Genomic DNA, 18,588 nt, shown 5'->3' with positions numbered 1-18,588 from the left:
CCTGGAGTCCCGGGATCGAGTCCCACATCAGGCTCCCAGCTCCATGGGGAGTCTGCTTCTCCCTCTGACCTTCTCCTCGCTCATGCTCTCTCTCACTGTCTCTCTCTCTCAAATAAATAAATAAAATCTAAAAAAAAAAAAAAAGTAATGGAAACTGCTTTTTGATGAACCAGCTTTATTATTTAGTAGTCACATAATAAGTATATATTGTAACTAGAAATCTGTATAACTAGATTTTCAACTGTATGTATTTTAAGACAGTAATTCTTAAGCCTGACTGTGGAGTCAATTCTGCTATAAAGCCTGCTTTAAAAACATGAATTTGTTCCAATGCAATGATATATTGGGGAACAATTTGAACATAATCTGATTTTGTATTTGTTCATGCACAAATCTGGAAGAAGTGCTAGGTGAATACCAAAGACTACCTAGATGAATTGAGCTGTTTAGGAATGCATCAAACTTGGGGCACCTGGGTGGCTCAATGGGTTGGGGCCTCTGCCTTCGGCTCGGGTCATGGTCTCAGGGTCCTGGGATCGAGCCCCACATCGGGCTCTCTGCTCAGCGGGGCACCTTCCTCCTCCTCTCTCTCTCTGCCTGCCTCTCTGCCTACTTGTGATCTCTGTCTGTCAAATAAATAAATAAAATATTTAAAAAAAAAAAAAAGGAATGCATCAAGCTTACACAGGCGCACTCTTTCATCATTTATAGGCTACCTGTGTTCATCTGTTGGGTTATGAGCCACACCCATCCTGTGGTCTTGCAACTTTCTGTCTAAATTTAGATAACTCTTTCTACTATTTTACAAAAACTCAGAAGTTGCAACCCTTCTGACACCTACTTTTGATAAGCAAACCTCAGGTCTTTTCGAGATAAAGTGCCATGTCTTTTTTAGTACTTATGAGTTCTTAACCACTTCATCTATGTAAAACCCTGCAAAGATTTTCTTAGTTTCTGTCTTTTTTAAAAAAATGTGTCCCTGATAAATTTTTTGACTGTTGTAATCTAACACTTTTTAAAAATAAAATAAGCACTGTGATTTTCAGTGTATTTTGCATAACACAGTGATTATTAAGGACACAAATGTTTTTGTACATTAGAGCTTTAAAATACTGATGCCAGCACCCCATTCAGAAACCTATTGGGTCAGAATCACTGGTCATGGGATTCAAGATTTGGTATTTTAAGAAGGCTGCCAGGTGATTCTTATTGCAGGCAGAATTGGGAACCACTAGCCTGGGTAAACCAGGAAGTTTTGAAGGAAACTCAAGGACAGACTCTTTTGAATAGGTAGTACTTTGCACTTGAAATTCAGTCTTTGAAATCCTCAGTTTTAGGGAAATTTAATGACTTGTCTTCTAGATTTCTGTGTCTCATAAAGACTCAGAAATTCCAAAAACATTCTTATGAATTCAAACTTTGAATAAAAACTGTTGGTTCAGGGGCGCCTGGGTGGCTCAGTGGGTTAAGCCGCTGCCTTCGGCTCAGGTCATGATCTCAGAGTCCTGGGATCGAGTCCCGCATCGGGCTCTCTGCTCAGCAGGGAGCCTGCTTCCTCCTCTCTCTCTGCCTGCCTCTCTGCCTACTTGTGATCTCTCTCTGTCAAATAAATAAATAAAATCTTAAAAAAAAAAAAAAACTGTTGGTTCAGAGAACCATTTATTTTGAATTATTGTGTGACACAGAAACTATACATTCTTCTTGGAATTTTGTTGTTGTATTTAAAAAATATTCAAGCAGGAAAGAAAGCAAGTAGTTGGAAGATACAGTCTGTACAGAGAAAACGTATTTATAACAACTATTATTTAGGTATTTTTCAGGTTTGAGTCATTTTGTTGATTATTTTCAGTGCTTTACTGTAATTATAGCTGCAGTAGTTGTGTGTTCTTTGACTCATTGTCCAGGATAAATACTTTTTGATATAATGAACTCAGAACTTTAAATTACTACCTGTTTATGGAATACTGATTTATCTCACCACACATCTGCTAGTTCAGAGGTGGAAGCATGATTTTCTTTTCTAAAAGATATAATTTTTTCCCTGTATATAGTTTTCATTTTCCAGAATTTGAGTGTAGTGTTTACTTTTTTTAATATTGGGTATTCATCCAATAACTTGTACTATTTACCTCTATTGGTTTCCTAAGATTGAAATAGGCATTTTAGGATTCATGTTTAATTATTTTGGAAATCTGTGATGCTCTGTAGTGTATGCAGTGCAGTGTATGGTCTCTTTGTTTTAGGGGGTGGAATGATAGGGGAGCATAAAAGTTCTATAAATGAAATCATTATTCCTTTTTCACTGTGAAATAAGAGATGCATTTATTTCTAGGAATTACTTTTGGTCATAAAACAACAACATAAAATCACATTTAGGGATGTGGAAAATCTTTTGAAAAATACATTTCAGGTAGAAACAGTATTTTATAATGTAATATTATTTTTAAATTAACATATATTGTATTATTAGCCCCAAGGGTACAGGTCTTTGATCACCAGGTTTACACACTTCACAGCACTCACCATAGCACGTACCCTCTTCAATGTCCATAACCCCACCACCTTCTCCCTCCCGCCCTCCCCCTAGCAACCCTCAGTTTGTTTGTGAGATTAAGAGTCTCTTATGGTTTGTCTCCCTCCCGATCCCATCTTGTTTCATTTATTCTTTTCCTACCTCTCAAACCCCCCACATTGCATCTCCTCATATCAGGGAGATCATATGATAGTTGTCTTTCTCTGATTGACTTATTTCGCTCAGCATAATACCCTCTTGTTCCATCCATGTCGTCGCAAATGGCAAGATTTCATTTCTTTTGATGGCTGCATAGTATTCCATTGTATATATATACCACATCTTCTTTATCCATTCATCTGTTGATGGACATCTAGGTTCTTTCCATAGTTTGGCTATTGTGGACTTATAATGTAATATTAATATTCAGTTTACAACTTAGGATTCTAAAAGATGATCTAAACTTAAAAGTCTCAAATCAGTAATTTTGTTCCCTTGGGGATAGGGAAATGTGTATTATATGTATATTTCTCTTAAACTGGTGCTATTTCTTTCTTTCTTTCTTTCTTTCTTTCTTTCACCAGCATATAGTGGTACTATTTCTAATTATGCAGTGTGGTGCTGGTTTTGGTTAGAAAGAAGAAGATGCTGATTTATTTCTTAATTGTTCTGCTTAGGGAAGTTTGAAGTTTAGGTCATTATTCTAGTTAGAAACCAAAATATAGTGCAAGGCCACTTTTATTTTTACTTTCATATCAAGAATGACTCACTAATCCTGGCCTAGAAGGACTTACTCACTTTAGATATTACTCATGCTGCAAAATAGGTAGCCTAAAGGAGTAGATTAGATTTTCTACAAGGAAAAATCTACTTATTTATTTATTTATTTATTTTTAAAGATTTTATTTATTTTTCTGACAGAGAGATCACAAGGAGGCAGAGAGGCAGGCAGCCAAGAGTGGGGAAGCAGGCTCCCTGCTGAGCAGAGAGCCTGATGCAGGGCTCGATCCCAGGACCCTGAAACTATGACCTGAGCTGAAGGCAGAGGCTTAACTCACTGAGCCACCCAGGCACCCAGGAAAATCTAATTTAATGATAAGGTACTAAATAGGGATTAATTAAAGATTACTATATAATTTGTAACCAGTTTATAAAGTACTCTCATTAGTTTAGTTTGATAGTTATTCTTGATATGCATGTTTTTTGGGTGTATAGGAAAAGATGAAAATAATCTTTTGATGCAGGTGTCTTTAGGATCCCATACTTCTGTATCCTCCAGCATCATAGGTAGCACATTAAGAGATAGGCTTATGTGACCTTGGCAGATTATTTAATTTCTCTCTCACCATTTATAAGATGAAGATATTGCTTCAAAGTGTTGATGTGAGGGGTATGTAAGAGAAAGTGTGAAGTGTGGACATAGAGGAAGCAGATATTAAAGAGAAGGAGCAGAGGGTCATCTAGACAAGCAGGGTTAGACTCAATAGGGGTGACGATTAGGGAGAAAGAATGGAGACCATCAACTCCTCCTCTTGGTTCTGTGTTACACAGTATGTGAGAGAAGAACACATCATTTATTGGACAGAGATTTAGAAAAAGAGAGGGTCCTAAGTATATAGGCTGGTTTATAACTTCTGGGAGCAAATGCCGAGGTTCAACTTTTTTCCCCAAAGGTTTATGGGGGGAGGGGTTAAAAAATTCGATTGAGCAGTAACTGGAAGGATTGGTTGGATTTGGGGAGAAAAGGGAATGCTGCTTTTAAAGAAATGTTAAGCTGAAAGAGGCAATCAAGGAGATTTGGGGGATATAGGAAGTAGAGAATAATAAAACAACTGCCTTAGAACTTGGATGGAAGTGAGAATGGGATGCAACATGGTGGTGAACAAACAGGCTTATCTCACTGACGCTGGAGGGGAGTAGGTTAACATCTCCAGAAGCCTTAGGGTAATTTATTGTTTTCTTTAAAACACCCAAATCGGTTAGCCCATCATTAACAAAAATCTGCTAGAACTGGGTCCACAAAGTAATCTTCTGTGGACATGATTTATAAAACTCAAGTTGCTTATGAGGATAACAGTATAGAGGGAAGTAGCTAAGTAGTGAAAAATCGCAGGGTGCCAGAGTCGGAGGAGACTGCAGGGGTCTTTAACTCAGCAACTAACTTTTGGTAGGAGAAATTGCCAAGGTGATATGATATACTTCAGAAGGGCAAAGGTAACTCTGGCCTGTTCCCTTTTGTTCTTCCTTAGAAGAACAAGAATTGTGGCTTTGTAAGCCCAATAGCAAAAGCAAATGAGGGACATTGAATCCAGAAAAGCTGGAAGAAAAAGTAGCAGGAAAGAAAAGGTAATGTAGTTTCCTTCTGGGTCTGATCTGTGTTTAGATATCTAGATTTACTCTTTGTAATAGCAATAGTAATATTTTGGTAGCCATGTGATTTCTGGAAATGGTTATTTTCTGAGACTGGGCGATGAGTGAGCTAATGTGGCTCAGTATATATGGTACCAGTCTTTGGAACCCAACTATTGATTTCAATTAATTGATTATTTTGATTTTATTTTATCTTAAAAATATTTATTTAATTTTTTTTTGTTACCTAATATTTATTATTTGTTTTGGTTATTGCATTAGTGTTTGGTAACTAAGCCCTTGAAATAACAAGGGCTTAAAAGTTTCAACCCTTCCATTTTAGAAGGACCAATTAAATAGAGAGGCTGAAATTCCCCCTGCTGTTCTATATGCCACAACATATACTCTGCAGGGAAGGAGACTAGTGTATTCCTGCTTGATTCATGGGGGAAGAAATTGTAAATGTTGTAAGAAAAAAATAAGATATCCAGGAACTCATCAAATGAATTATAAAATTGACAGGGTTTGTATATTTAATCATCTTATTTTGTGAAAATTATTACACTGTCATTATGAAGTATTTGAATGTTCCTAAGCTATTTGCTTCAAATATAGTACTGATAGTGTAGTTTTCTTTTCATGCTTCTTGTGCTTGGATTCATTGAGCTTCTTGAATCTGTGGGTTTTTTGGTTTTCGTTGAGTTTTGAAAGTTTTCAGGCATTATTTCTTCAAATACTTTTCCTATCCCTCCTCTGTCTCCTTGGTGTTTTCTAATCACACATATATTAGGTGTCTAAAAGGTGTTCTGCAGCTCAGTGATGTTCCATTTATTTATCTCTACATTCTTTTTTTCTCTTAGTTTCATTTTTGATAGTTTATATATGTTTCATTGAGTTTTGTTAGGGAGCGCAGTTAAGTTACATGGAAAGAGCCTGATCCTTTGGATCTTGATTATAAGATTTGTTAGGTAGGGTCAGAGTAGCGTCAACTCTGGGGCTAATGATTCCCCACTAACAGGGCTCTACCTAGTGCCCCATGAATTATGAGTTTTTCGGGTGGCTGGTGGAAACAGACGCTATTCCTAATCCTATACAAACAGCGGAACTGTTGTTCCCTGTTATCTTTTCAGCCATTTTTTCCCCTCCAGTTCATGTAGCTTCTTCATGGGCACTCTGCTGAATATCAGAATAAGGGTCACTGCGAATCTCCAGGCTTCTCACTCCATCCTCCTCTAGTCTGTGCCATGAACTCTAGCTGCCTGTTCTCAGACTCTCAGCTCTGACTTCTCAGCTCAGGGATTCTGCTCACATTTCCTTTGGTTTCTCCTCCTTGTGCTGCAGCCTCTCAAGTCAGTAAGTCAGGGCAATTGTAGGACTCATCTTGTTTGTTTTCTTTCTTTCAGTGATCACGTCATGTCCTTCATTGCCTGATATCCAGTATCTTGGAAACTGTTATTTCTTATATTTTGTCCATCTTTTTTCTCCTTCAGGTAGAAGCATAAATTTGTCTTGTTACACCACCTTGACTGATTTTATTTTAAAATATTTTCCTAATGACATTTTATTTTTTCTTCTGGTAAGGTATAATTAGCGTTTATGAAATCAGAGTATTTATTTAGAATTCAAGATAATTCATATCAGGTGAGGTTTTGCATTATTATTAAAAGAAAAGAAAGAAACATACAGACAGTGTGAAGCCCAGAGTTTTTTCTTTGGCCTTTTAATTTACCACCTGTAGTGGCTGTGTCACTCCCCTGCTTAAAATTCTCTAATTGGACATTGTAATTAGCATAAAGTCCAACTTTTCACTCTGACATTTAAGTTTATGCTTGTTTTGAACTTACACTCCGATTTTCTCTTTGCACGTCCCTTTGGAAAGACTTCCAGGCAGAAAACAGGCAATTTCAGGTCTTTTTCTTCTCTTTGGGATTCCAGTTCTTTGCTGCCTGTGGTGCTGTTACCTGATAACAGTTTCGTATATTATGCTCAGTTTTCTTGTTGTTTTAGTGGGAAGATGAACTTGATTCCAGTTACTATGTCAAGGCTGGAAGAAGTGCCTTACTTTAATTATTCTTTTCTCTCCTCTTTCTAGCATTCTTCCTATCACAAAGGAATCATGGACAATGATTTCTGGTTTCCTTCAGCTCATTGCTGTGTATCTGCTAATATGAATGGTTAATTTGTAAATTATAAACTACTAATACATATAAATACATTATTGAAAAATAATACTAATACATACAAGTACTAATAACTGGTAGGATCTGTACTTCGAATTTCATATCTGTCTACTACTGTAAATTAAGATAACTTCTTATCTTAAAGTTAAGTGGATGCCTCAATGGAATAAAGTTCTTTCTGTGGAAACAGTCAAACATTTAATTTAAAAAATTAACTTAGACTTTATTTCCCCAAAATAAGCTAAACTATCAAATTTTTACCTTCTTTATGGAAAAGCTGCTAGTATTTTCTATTATCTTTAACTGGCTATTGTTTTATATTTTCTCACACTATCAAGTAATGATTAATGAAGTAACTCATCTTGTGCTATTATTATTTTACTTTTTTTAAAAAGTTTTTAATTTAAATAATCTCTGTACCCCACATGGGTCTTGAACGTACAACCCTGAAATCCAAGAGTCACATGCTCCGCTGAGCCATCCAGGAAGGAGCCCCTATATTATTTTACTTTAGATATTATTTTGGCTTCTAGTGTGATGAATGTTTCCTGTTATGCATGAGAGCTGCAATTTAATTTCATGGAAGCATCTGTACTAAATTTGGAGTGATACATTCAAGGCTGGTGTTTCATATTTTAGTAGGCTCTATATTTGGAAGTGCTATTGTAGTGTTAGGTCACAGTGTATGTGTTTTGAACAGCTTGTGGATGGAATTTGAAATGAAACATGAATCTTTTTGGTTTTGATTAGTTCTAATATTTCAATTTTTACAAGGCAATTCAGGTTTGAAGACAAAAATATCGTTTGTTATCTTTTCTACATTTTGCAAATAGCTTCCTTTATTTTTATTCTCTGTATATTTTTTATGAATACACCCACGAGATGTTTGTTCATCTTATAGAAATAGCATTGTACTCTATAAACTATTTTGCAAAGTTTGACTTTTTAGACTCATTATATACCTTGGGCTTTCACATTTCACATGAAGTTATCTTAATTTTTAATGGCTGCATTTCATTATAATTTATTGCTTTGATTTCTTATTGATGGACTCTTTTTGCTATTAAAACTGTGATAAATGTCCTTGAAAATATAATCAATATACCTGTGCAAATCTTTTGTGTGGTATAAATTCCAAGAAGTAGATTTTCTGGGTATGAAGTTTTGCGCACTTAATATTTCAGTAATTTACTTTCTACTCCATTAACAATGTGTTAGTGAACCTGTTTCCCAAACTCTTACCTATAGAAAGTACTGTTTTATTTAATTTTGTCAACCTGATACATGAAAAATAATAATTCCAAATGGCTTCATTTGTGTTTTTTTAATTAAAATGGGTAAACATCTCTCTTTAAAATATTTTTACTCATATTCTCTCTTTTAGAGGCATTTTGGAAACAGTGTTAATAACATTGTTGACATTAAGTGGCCTTGTTTGTCTTTGACTTTTATGGGAATACTTCTACATATGACTAGTAGGTATGCATTTTTGAAATGTCCCGAAATTGGCTATCTTTTTTTAAGAAAAAAACAAGTTATTTTTCTTTTAATGGACTTTTGTCCATAATAGGACTTTTGTCCTATTAATATTTTGTTTAAAATTTTGCATTGACATTTATAAGAGAATTTATTTTTGTAGTATCTTTGCCACTTTCTGATGTCTGTGTTATGGTGACTTTAGGAACTTTTTTTTCTCATTTCTTTGAAACATTTTAGGTAGTATCAAATGTATCTAATTCATATATTTGGAATTATAGCAGAACATTTTGAGCTTTGTACTTTATTAGTGATTTTTTTTGATAATTGGTTCATGATAATCATGGAATTCATAGTTATTGGTGTCTTTGAATTTGCTCTCTGTTAATGTGAGGATTCAGTTAGGGAAACAGAATCCATACCAGAATCCATACCAGAAATGTTTTATTTCTTTTCTTCATTTCTTTGTTTCAACAGATAGGATTTGATTTGGAGAAATATGTTTTAAAGATTGGGGTAGGAAGAATGGGCAAAATAGGCAAAGGAAAATAAGAGGTACAGACTTCCAGTTATAAAATAAAATAGTTGGGACACCTGAGTAGCTCTGTCGTTAAGCATTCACCGTTGGCTCAGGTCATGATCCCAGTGTCCTGGGATAGAGCCCCGCATCTGGCTCCCTGCTCATTGGGAAGCCTGCTTCTCTCTCTCCCACTCCCCTTGCTTGTGTTAACCTCTCCACTATCTGTCTCTCTGTCAGATAAATAAATGAAATCTTAAAAAAATTAAAAATAAATAAGTCATGGTGATTTAAAATACAGCATAGGTAATATAGTCAATAATGTAATTGATAACCTTATATGGTGACAGATGGAAACTATACTTGTGGGAATCATGTCTTAATGTATAGAAAGTTAAATCTGAAAATCTGTTATATATCTGAAACTAATATAATATATGTCAACTATATGTCAATTAAACAAATAAATATTTAAAAAATAAATTAACAAAAAATAAAAACAATAAATTAACAAAAGACCGATTAATAGGAGAAAAACATTTTTTTCTCAAAGATTTTGTAGTTTTGTCTTAATCTTTGGTTGTTTCTCATTTCCTAGACTTAATTTTAGATACTTTCTTTTTTTCCATTATTGTCAGCTCTCCCAATGATGTTATTAACATTATTTTTCTCTGATTGTTTTTATTTTTGACTAATACTTTTTGTTTTTTTTTTCAATTCCCTCTTTGTATTTTCATTAGGTTTTACATTGTTCTTCCTTTCCCATCTTCTAAAATTGAATATTTAATAGCTTTAGTTTTTCTTACTTAGAAATGGAAGTGTAAAGACTGAATCTTTCAGCAAATTGAGCTGTATATCAGAGATTTTGATAGTATTTTACTTGCTGTTATTTCCTAGGCCTTATGTTAGTTTTAAAAACTTTACTTCCTGGTCTATGCTATTTTTAGGAATGATTTAATTTTTTTCCTTAAAAAATTCTGTCAATGATATTTTTCCTTAATTTTTTCCATGTAAGAGGCTAGCTAAAGAGTATAGTTAGTATGAACTATTTTCTATTTTTGAAGTTTATAAAATTTTTTATAGCCCAATATTATGTAATTCTTAAAAAATTCCATAGATTCTTTAAAAATAGATATCTGCTCTACTGATAGTGTATAGATTTTTAAATATAACCATAAATCAGAAATGTAAGTAATTATTAAATTACTTATTCAGATACTCTGTATTATTTATTTTTTAAATTTATTTGCCACAGGTAGAGATAAATATGTTTAATTATCCCAATTACTTTTGATTTCTCATTTCATTTTCCACTGTTTTGCTTTGTGTGTTTTGATGTACTATTTTCTAGAATGGAAAGGTTCATGGCAGTTATATATTCATTGTGATTGATACTCTTTTACATCATAATGTGCCCTAATTTGTTTTTAATTTTCAAATTCAATTCAAAATTCAAATAGAATTCAATTTTAAATCATTTGAACAGAATAACTACTGAATCTTTTTTTTTTTTAAAGATTTTTATTTATTAATTTGACAGACAGAGATCACAAGTAGGCAGAGAGGCAGGCAGAGAGAGGGGAGGAAGCAGGCTCCCTGCGGAGCAGAGAGCCTGATGTGGGGCTCGATCCCAGGACTCTGAGATCATGATCTGAGCCGAAGACAGATGCTTAACCCACTAAGCCACCCAGATGCCCCAAGAATGACTACTGAATCTTATTGTTCATATTTTTCTGGGGGATTTTTACTTGTCTTTTTGTTGTGTTATTTTATTTTACTGGTGTTATTGCCTATTGCTTATTTATTGCTTATCGTAAAGCTTCCCCCTCTGATTTGATAATGTTTTCCTTTTCACACATGTTTAACAGATGATGTTTAACAGATGTGTTCAGTATAATTTTTATTTTGCAACTTATTTTTAATTGTGAGTAATTTTTTGTTTCTTTTGTTATCCCTTTTTTTAATGGACAATGTTAAGGTTCCTCAAAAATTACTTTTGGTAATTTAGAAGGTCTGTATCATATTTTTTCCTAAACATTCACTTACTTAACTCTTTAACTTACGAAACTTAAGAATTTTTAAACTTGTCTGTATTTCTTTGTTTACAAACTTTAGGAATAAAGCTGTCTGTTGACTCTTCTATTTGAAAAGTTAGGAAGTGGACACAATTACACTTTTCTTGCCAAGTTCTCATTTCTGATTCTTGGTAGTATCCTTTAGGATTTTTGTCTACTTTTTATAGTTATGTTATTACTGCATTCACATTTTGTAGCTCATCTCTTAGTAGTTATGGTATTTATATTCTGTTTTATAAACTTAACCACAGTGGTTTTGTTTTCATGTTGTATTATTTGTTCTTTGCCTATGATTAATTTTTTCCAAAGTTAAACTTCAGATATTTTCATTTTTTAATAATTCTTATCTGGATCAGTGACTGACTATTGATGATACCCTTTTATGGGGAACATTATTAACAGAATTATTATCCTTAAGCTGTATTTCATATAATAAAGCACTTAGAATGCCTGCTAGTGGCCTACAGTATTTTATTAGGCTACAAAGAATAATCTTGCCCCAATTTTTCTAATCAACACATAATTTATCTATGCACTGACCATTCCTGTGCCATAACCAAAGAGCCATATCTGCAAAGTGCTCTGCTAGTGTTATCGCAAATGTTGAAGTACATTTTTACTTTTGTGTTTGTCAAGCAGCTGTTAATATTTTACTCTCTTCTTTATAACAAATATTCTAGCCACCTATCTAATTCAAGTTATATATCACCCACATTTTTTGCCCACTCACACATTCCTTTTAGGCAGGTTTCACGTTGCATTATGTCTACTCTTATCCCTCTCTTTTGTCAGTTGAAGATAGGCCTGTTAATTTTCCTTCCCTGTCATAATTGGCATTACTACCACACTATCTAATTCTAGTTTTAAACAAAAAAGTCTTTTAATGGCATATGGCATATATTTAATTCATGGTTTTATTTTATATTTATGCCTCCCTCCCTCCCTTCCTTTCTTCTTTCAAAGAATATTGAGTAGCTATTGTTTTTTTTTTAAAAGATTTTATTTATTTTTTTGACAGAGAGAGATCACAAGTAGGCAGAGAAGCAGGCAGAGAGAGGGGGAAGCAGGCTCCCTGCTGAGCAGAGAGCCTGATGTGTGGCTCCATCCCAGGACCCTGAGATCATGACCTGAGCCAAAGGCAGAGGCTTAACCCACTGAGCCACCCAGGCGCCCCTTGAGTAGCTATTGTTTAAGGCATCACAGTAAATACCTAAATTAGTGCAGAAAGAGACATGGTGCTGTCCTAATGGAGCTTCCATTCTAGTTGGGGAGACAGAAAAAAACCAACAAGTATGCATACAGTTTAATAGTTGTTTTAAGTGCTGAGAAAGAATAGCAAGGATTAGATCTGCCTGAGATTTTGTTGCTTCCTCAAGGAAGAGAGGGATCTTGCCGTGTGAAGGAGAAGATGAGCCTTCAGGAAGAGTGAATGTTCAGGAAACTGAAGGAAAAACAATGGTTCTGTAATTTATTTAGCTGGGTAGAGAATGGCAACTATGAAGTTGAAGGATGGACAGAGGATAGATGATCTGAGACAAATAGGTCTTAGAAAGAAATTTGGATTTTCTTTAAATGAAAAGGAAAGGCAATGTAGGGTTTTATGTTAGAGAATTATATTTTCTTTTTCTACTTTAAGGGCAGTGGGTTAGAGAGGAGCATGAGTAGAAGAATGGACACCAGTTTGGAGGTATTCTAATAGTTTAAGCCAGGGTTAGTGATAACCTCCAAAATGGTTGGCAGTGGAGATGGAAAGAAGTGAGTGGATTTGTGGTAGACTTTGAAGGGAGAATCAGAAAGACTTGCTGATGGATTGTTGGGGAAGTGTGACCTGAACTTAAGAGGAGCAGAGACCTTTTTAGGAAGAGAATTAGTAGTATTAGTATTTTGGGATTGGGATAAAGCCAGGTTTTTGTTAAAGCTAGAATATAAATGGAAAGTCCTGATAAGAAGTATAAGTAGTTTTCTAATAATAGAGCAGGACTTTTTGAGGGTACGGGATTCTTTGAGAGAGTATCCTGGATCAGATTAGGAAATATTGAGGGCAATATAAGGTTGATAATTAGGGTCATGATACATACCTTGGAAGGCTTGGACTTCCCACAGTGACTACAGTAAACAGGGCTTTTAGGCAGGATGAGATGTGCCCTTCTGGGAGGAGGAAGCCAAGGCCATATTAGTTGTGTCATCTTTAGTGTTAGCTTTCAAGAAGGCTTCTCTCCTAGGCTGCAAAGATTCTAACACAGAATTTCAAAAATTTGTTGCTACAAAGAACTTAGAGAATATTTATTTTTTGAAGGTAGGTAATGAAATACTGATTCCTCTCACTTTTTTCCCCTTTTCTTTTCTTTCTTTCTTTCTTTTTTTTGGGGGGGGGTAGCCTTAACATTCTGTACATGCTATAGAATGTTTTCCCAATGTTATGTTTTTTAGTGGGATATATAAATATATATATATGTATATATATATAAAATATAAATATAAAATGAAAAAGACAAAAGTATAAGAGTTATTAGGACATTTAGTTTGTTTTTAATCCATGTTTATATAGTTTTGTTTTTTTTTTTTTTTTAAAGATTTTAAAAAGAGAGGCAGGCAGAGAGAGAGAGGAGGAAGCAGGCTCCCTGCTGAGCAGAGAGCCCGATGTGGGACTCGATCCCAGGACCCTGAGATCATGACCTGAGCCGAAGGCAGCGGCTTAACCCACTGAGCCACCCAGGCACCCTATATAGTTTTGTTTTTCACTGTTTTCATCTTGGTTAAATTTTATTTTTTAATTAATTAATTAATTATATAAAGATTTTGTTTATTCATTTGAGAGAGAGCTAAAGAGAACACAAATGGAGTGGAGGGGTACAGAGGGAGGGAGAAGTAGGCTCCCAGCTGATCAGAGAGCTTGACTGTGGGCTGGATCCCAGGATCCCGTGATCATAACTGGAGCCAAAGGCAGACACTTAGTGACTGAGCCATCCAGGTGCCCCTAAATTTTATATTTTAATGGTAGAGGTACATCCATTTTAAGTTGCTTTGTGCTATATAGAGCATATTATTAGTTAGATTTTTGAATTTCAAAGTAAGTATGATGATTCATACGCCACATTTTATTCCATGTTTATAATAGCATTTCACAACTACAATGGCCCTTGTCCCTAAACAAATGTTAACTTTTAAAAAAGGTTAACTTTTAAAAAAAGGTATGTTGAAGTGTATCAAAAACAGATTATCAAGTTAGACCCTGGTGAGTTCTGACTGTGATTAAGAATTTGCTTCTTTTTGGCTATTATTTTGATTTGGGTGCTTACTCAGATTTTTAAAATTAACATAATGTATTATTTTCCCTGGGGTACAGGTTTCTGAATCATCAGGCTTACACATTTCACAGCACTCACCATAGCACATACCCTCCCCAATGTCCATAACCCAGCCACCCTATCCCTAACCCTCTTCCCCACAGCAACCCTCAGTTTGTTTCCTGAGATTAAGAGTCTCTTATAGTTTGTCTCCCTTTCCATCCCATTTCATTTTTTATTACTAAAAATATAAATAAATATAAATATAAATATAAATAAGTAAATAAAAAATAAATGCTTGTTTTTTCCTTCCCTATCCCTCATGGCCCCTAGCCCTACCTCTCAAATCCCTCTTATCAGAGAGATCATATGATAATTGTCTTTCTCTGATTGATTTATTTCGTTCTACATAATACCCTCTAGTTGCATCTGCTTATTCAATTTTAATTTAGGACCCTTTTGGAACATTAACAATGAAGAATAATTCTGTTCATTCACAGAGCAAAAGTAATAGCATAGAAAATTATTCCTATCTTCAGTAAATGTCTGACATCATATCTTATCTATTTTTTTTCTTATCTATTTTTTAATCTTTAACATGGATCTTTCCTGACCATGGAAAACCTCGAATTGTTTCTGAATAGAATTTTGAAGACCTATAGTGAAGGTATTCCTCAGTTACTTATTTTAGTATCTAGAAACTAGAATATCTAATAACAAATGACTTGTTCTTCTAGCAGTATCCATATGCCCGCTTGTCTCATACCCGACATTACATGTGTCTGCTTTAATGAAGTATGTTGTGCTGGAAAAACCTTTGAGAGCTAATGGTATTTACTAAGAAATGAGAATAGATAGAAATACAGGGATTACCAGTATTTAAGACATAAGCAGCAAAAAAGAAGCAGGTACAAATATTGAGAAGGGATTTTTAGGAAGAGGAGAAGACAAGTTGGTATGTGGGAATATGAGAAGGCATGCAAACTGAAAAAGAGTTTCAGGAAGAAGTGAGTCAGCAGAACCAGATCAAATGCTAAGAATAAAGGTGATTAAATTTCTGTTGAATTTGACTGTTAGGGAATGGTGACCTTACTGAGGCAGTAGTATGGTGTGGCAGAAGCATATATCATATGTTGACAAATAGACAAGAAGTGGTAAAATGATGACTGCAGGTGTGGACTCTCAAAGAGCCCAATATCTTTCATAGAATATTACATAGTCTCTGATTACTAAATTTTGAAGTATTTGTACTTGCAGTTGAAGATGTTAAATATGAACCATTCATAGCTGTTGCACAATTGCCAGAAACCTGGAATTTTATATTAATGTAATAATTTGTGTAAAACTAAATATCCTGAATACTTACAGCACAGTAAAATGGAAATCTTTAATACAGGTGCTAATTTTATTTCTTTATTTTTTTCAAAAGTCTTGGCTACTTATGATTCAGCAGACGGAACAGCTTAGTAGAATAATGAAGACACATGCAGAGGACCTAAATTCTGGACCCTTACACAGGCTCACCATGATGATCAAAGACAAACAGCAGGTGAAGAAAAGTTTTGTAGGTGTTCATCAGCAGATAGAGGCAGAGATGATCAAGGTTAGTCTTTCTACTCTGGAATTCTTTCGTTAATGTGATTTTCAAATTCACGATATTATTTTACCTTGTTTGACTTTAAAAATTGTTTGTTCATCATTTTATGATGAGAAATAGGTTTTGGGGTCTCTAATAAGTACTATTTTATTCTTACTGAATATAAAACATAATTGATTATAAGATATACTGTTACTTTATGTTCTCTGAAAGAAAAAGAATGCTGCCAATTAAACTATGATGCAGTGCTTTCTTATCACTTAGAATTTGTATTTTTTACTTACTGAAATAGCTCTTCTAGGTTTTATTATTTTTATTATTTTTACTCTGCATATAATAAAAAAGAAAATCTGGACAAAGTAAGATAAGATAATTTTAAAATTTTCTTCCCGAGTTTGTCCCTTCTGGATAACTTCTTACAGTGTTTTTTTATTATAAAAATTTCTAATGTACAAAAGAAGAGAGAATAGTAAAACAGACTCCTATTGACTGATCCACTCACATAGTCAATTTTTTTTTTATCTATATTCATGTACTTTTTCTAATACACTGGGTCATTTTAAAGAAAATTGCAGGTATCATTTTGTCCATAAATATTTTAGCATGAATTACTGAAATAAATACTCTTAAAAACAAAAACAAAAACTTAACCATATTATCATTAACCCACCTAAAAATAACAGTAATTCCTTTGGGTTATTAAATATCCTGACTGTGCTCAAATGATTGTTGTTTAAATGTTTTTTACAGTTGGTTCATTTGAATCATGACCCAAACATGGCTCATACATTGTTTTTGAGTAGTTTTCTTTTAATCTGAAGGTACTTCCCCTGAAGTACCTATTTTAAATGTTATTTAAAATACCATTTTAAAAATGCTATTTATTTGTGGAAGAAACTGGGTACTTCACTAAAGGTTCCAGTGCTGCCAGCCTGATCAACCTATTGAAAAAGTTTCTCTTCAGTCATTCACCAAATAGGGTTAGAAACAATTGATGTTTGCTGCTTAGATCCATTATTTAGTAGGGGTTATAAAATGGCAGTATTTTACTTCTATCATTCCTAATACGATTGTTAGCTTTAATTTTTCAGTAAAAACTTTTCTTATATCAACTGTTTGGCTACCATGAGATATAGTTCATAAACAACAAGCAGGATAAATGCTTGCTTTTTGCAGTTAATTAGCCAGTTTGGAGAACAATGAATTAGTTCTTTAGCAAATTCAAAAGTTAAGACGTCCAATCTTAACTTCCAGTTTCCAGTCTGGCCTATAAGAAATTTGGAAGTTGTGACTCCATCCTAACAAAGAGTTAAAATTTGAATAAATTGAAAAATCAACATCTCTTCTTGATCCTTAAGAGAAATGAGGTGACAGAGCTAACGGCTCCGCCTAATACTGGAGAGACAGACAAGTGAATACAGAGAATCACAATTTATCAAAGCAAAAACCTCTTTGGGAAGCAGTGCTGTGTACAGGAAAACCTGAACTGTAACTGATGAATTCTGGATGCTCAGTGTGGACAATCTGACAGTTAAAAACTCCAGGAGGAGCCAGTTATTGAGAGGACTCCATGCTGTTGTGACTTTTATTTCCCAGAACCTCTACCAGGTTCTCACAATGAATATTAAAGAGAAAAATCTCATGCTCCAGTGTGGGGAGGGGAAAGGGAACCATTTTGATACATGCCAAAGCATTCTGTCCTTAATAAAGTCTGCTTTCAGGAGAAACTGTTTATCCTTAAACTGACTAATCTGGGGGAAGGGAAATTCATAACTCCTACTCACTCTGAGTGGGGCGTGAGCTAGTCAGCTGAGTAGCACATGTGAAGTACATAGCCAGAGAGACACAGACTCAGTAGAAGACTGAGATGTACCCTAACCATAGGGTATAAAATGCTTCCTCTTTTCTGACAGCTTATTATTAGAGGCCTATTTAATCAGTTTCTTTTACCTGGTACATCCTGGTATATCCTGCCTAGCAATCAAGAAAAAGTAACAATGGATAGCAAAAGGCAAAAATACACAACTGGAAGACACAGAACAAGCATCAGACCTAGACACAGTAGAGGTGTTAGAATGATCAGACTAGGAATTTAAAACAAGTATGTATAATATGCTAAGGGCTCTAATGGCTGTAAGCACAAAGATGGAAATTCTAAGACAGAAAAAAAAGGCATTCTAGCATTCTCTAGCATTCTAAAGAGCAAAGATGGTGTAACAGAAATGAAGAAGGACTTTGATGAGCTTAATAAGAGATTGGACACAATTAAGCTGAGACTATATCATTTGAAGTCTACAAAATTGAAAAGCAGAGAATAAGGACTGAAAGAAAAAAAAATGGAACAGAATAATGAAGAACTGTGGGGGTAACTAAAAAAGGTATAGCATATGTATAATGGGAATACCTGAAAGAGAGGGAAGAGAGAAAGGAACAGAAAAGATTTTTGAAATGATAATGACTGCAAATCTCCCTAAGTTAATGTCAGACAGCAAAGAGCTGATCCAGGAAGCCCAGAGAACACCAAGCAGAATAAATGGCCAAAAAACTACACATAGGCATATCAATTTCAAACTACAGATAACCAAAGGAAAAAAA

At 34.4% G+C, this 18,588-nt stretch overlaps 1 protein-coding gene across 3 annotated transcripts in view; it reads left to right on the top strand.

The window, feature by feature from the left end:
- The window catches only part of FER (FER tyrosine kinase), a 536,624-nt gene that overhangs the window by 119,251 nt on the left and 398,785 nt on the right, over window positions 1-18,588 (top strand). For all 3 annotated transcript variants that reach the window (XM_044264382.1, XM_044264368.1, XM_044264376.1), the window contains exon 4: window positions 15,826-15,999. In XM_044264382.1, coding sequence (XP_044120317.1) covers window positions 15,826-15,999 — 174 coding nt within the window. The remainder of the gene's footprint in view (window positions 1-15,825; window positions 16,000-18,588) is intronic.

The sequence above is a fragment of the Neovison vison genome, chromosome 1, assembly GCF_020171115.1.
Source record: "Neovison vison isolate M4711 chromosome 1, ASM_NN_V1, whole genome shotgun sequence".
Classification (NCBI taxonomy): domain Eukaryota; kingdom Metazoa; phylum Chordata; class Mammalia; order Carnivora; family Mustelidae; genus Neogale; species Neogale vison.
Note: the sequence above shows the minus strand (reverse complement) of the source record. Positions and strands in the feature narration are given on the sequence as shown.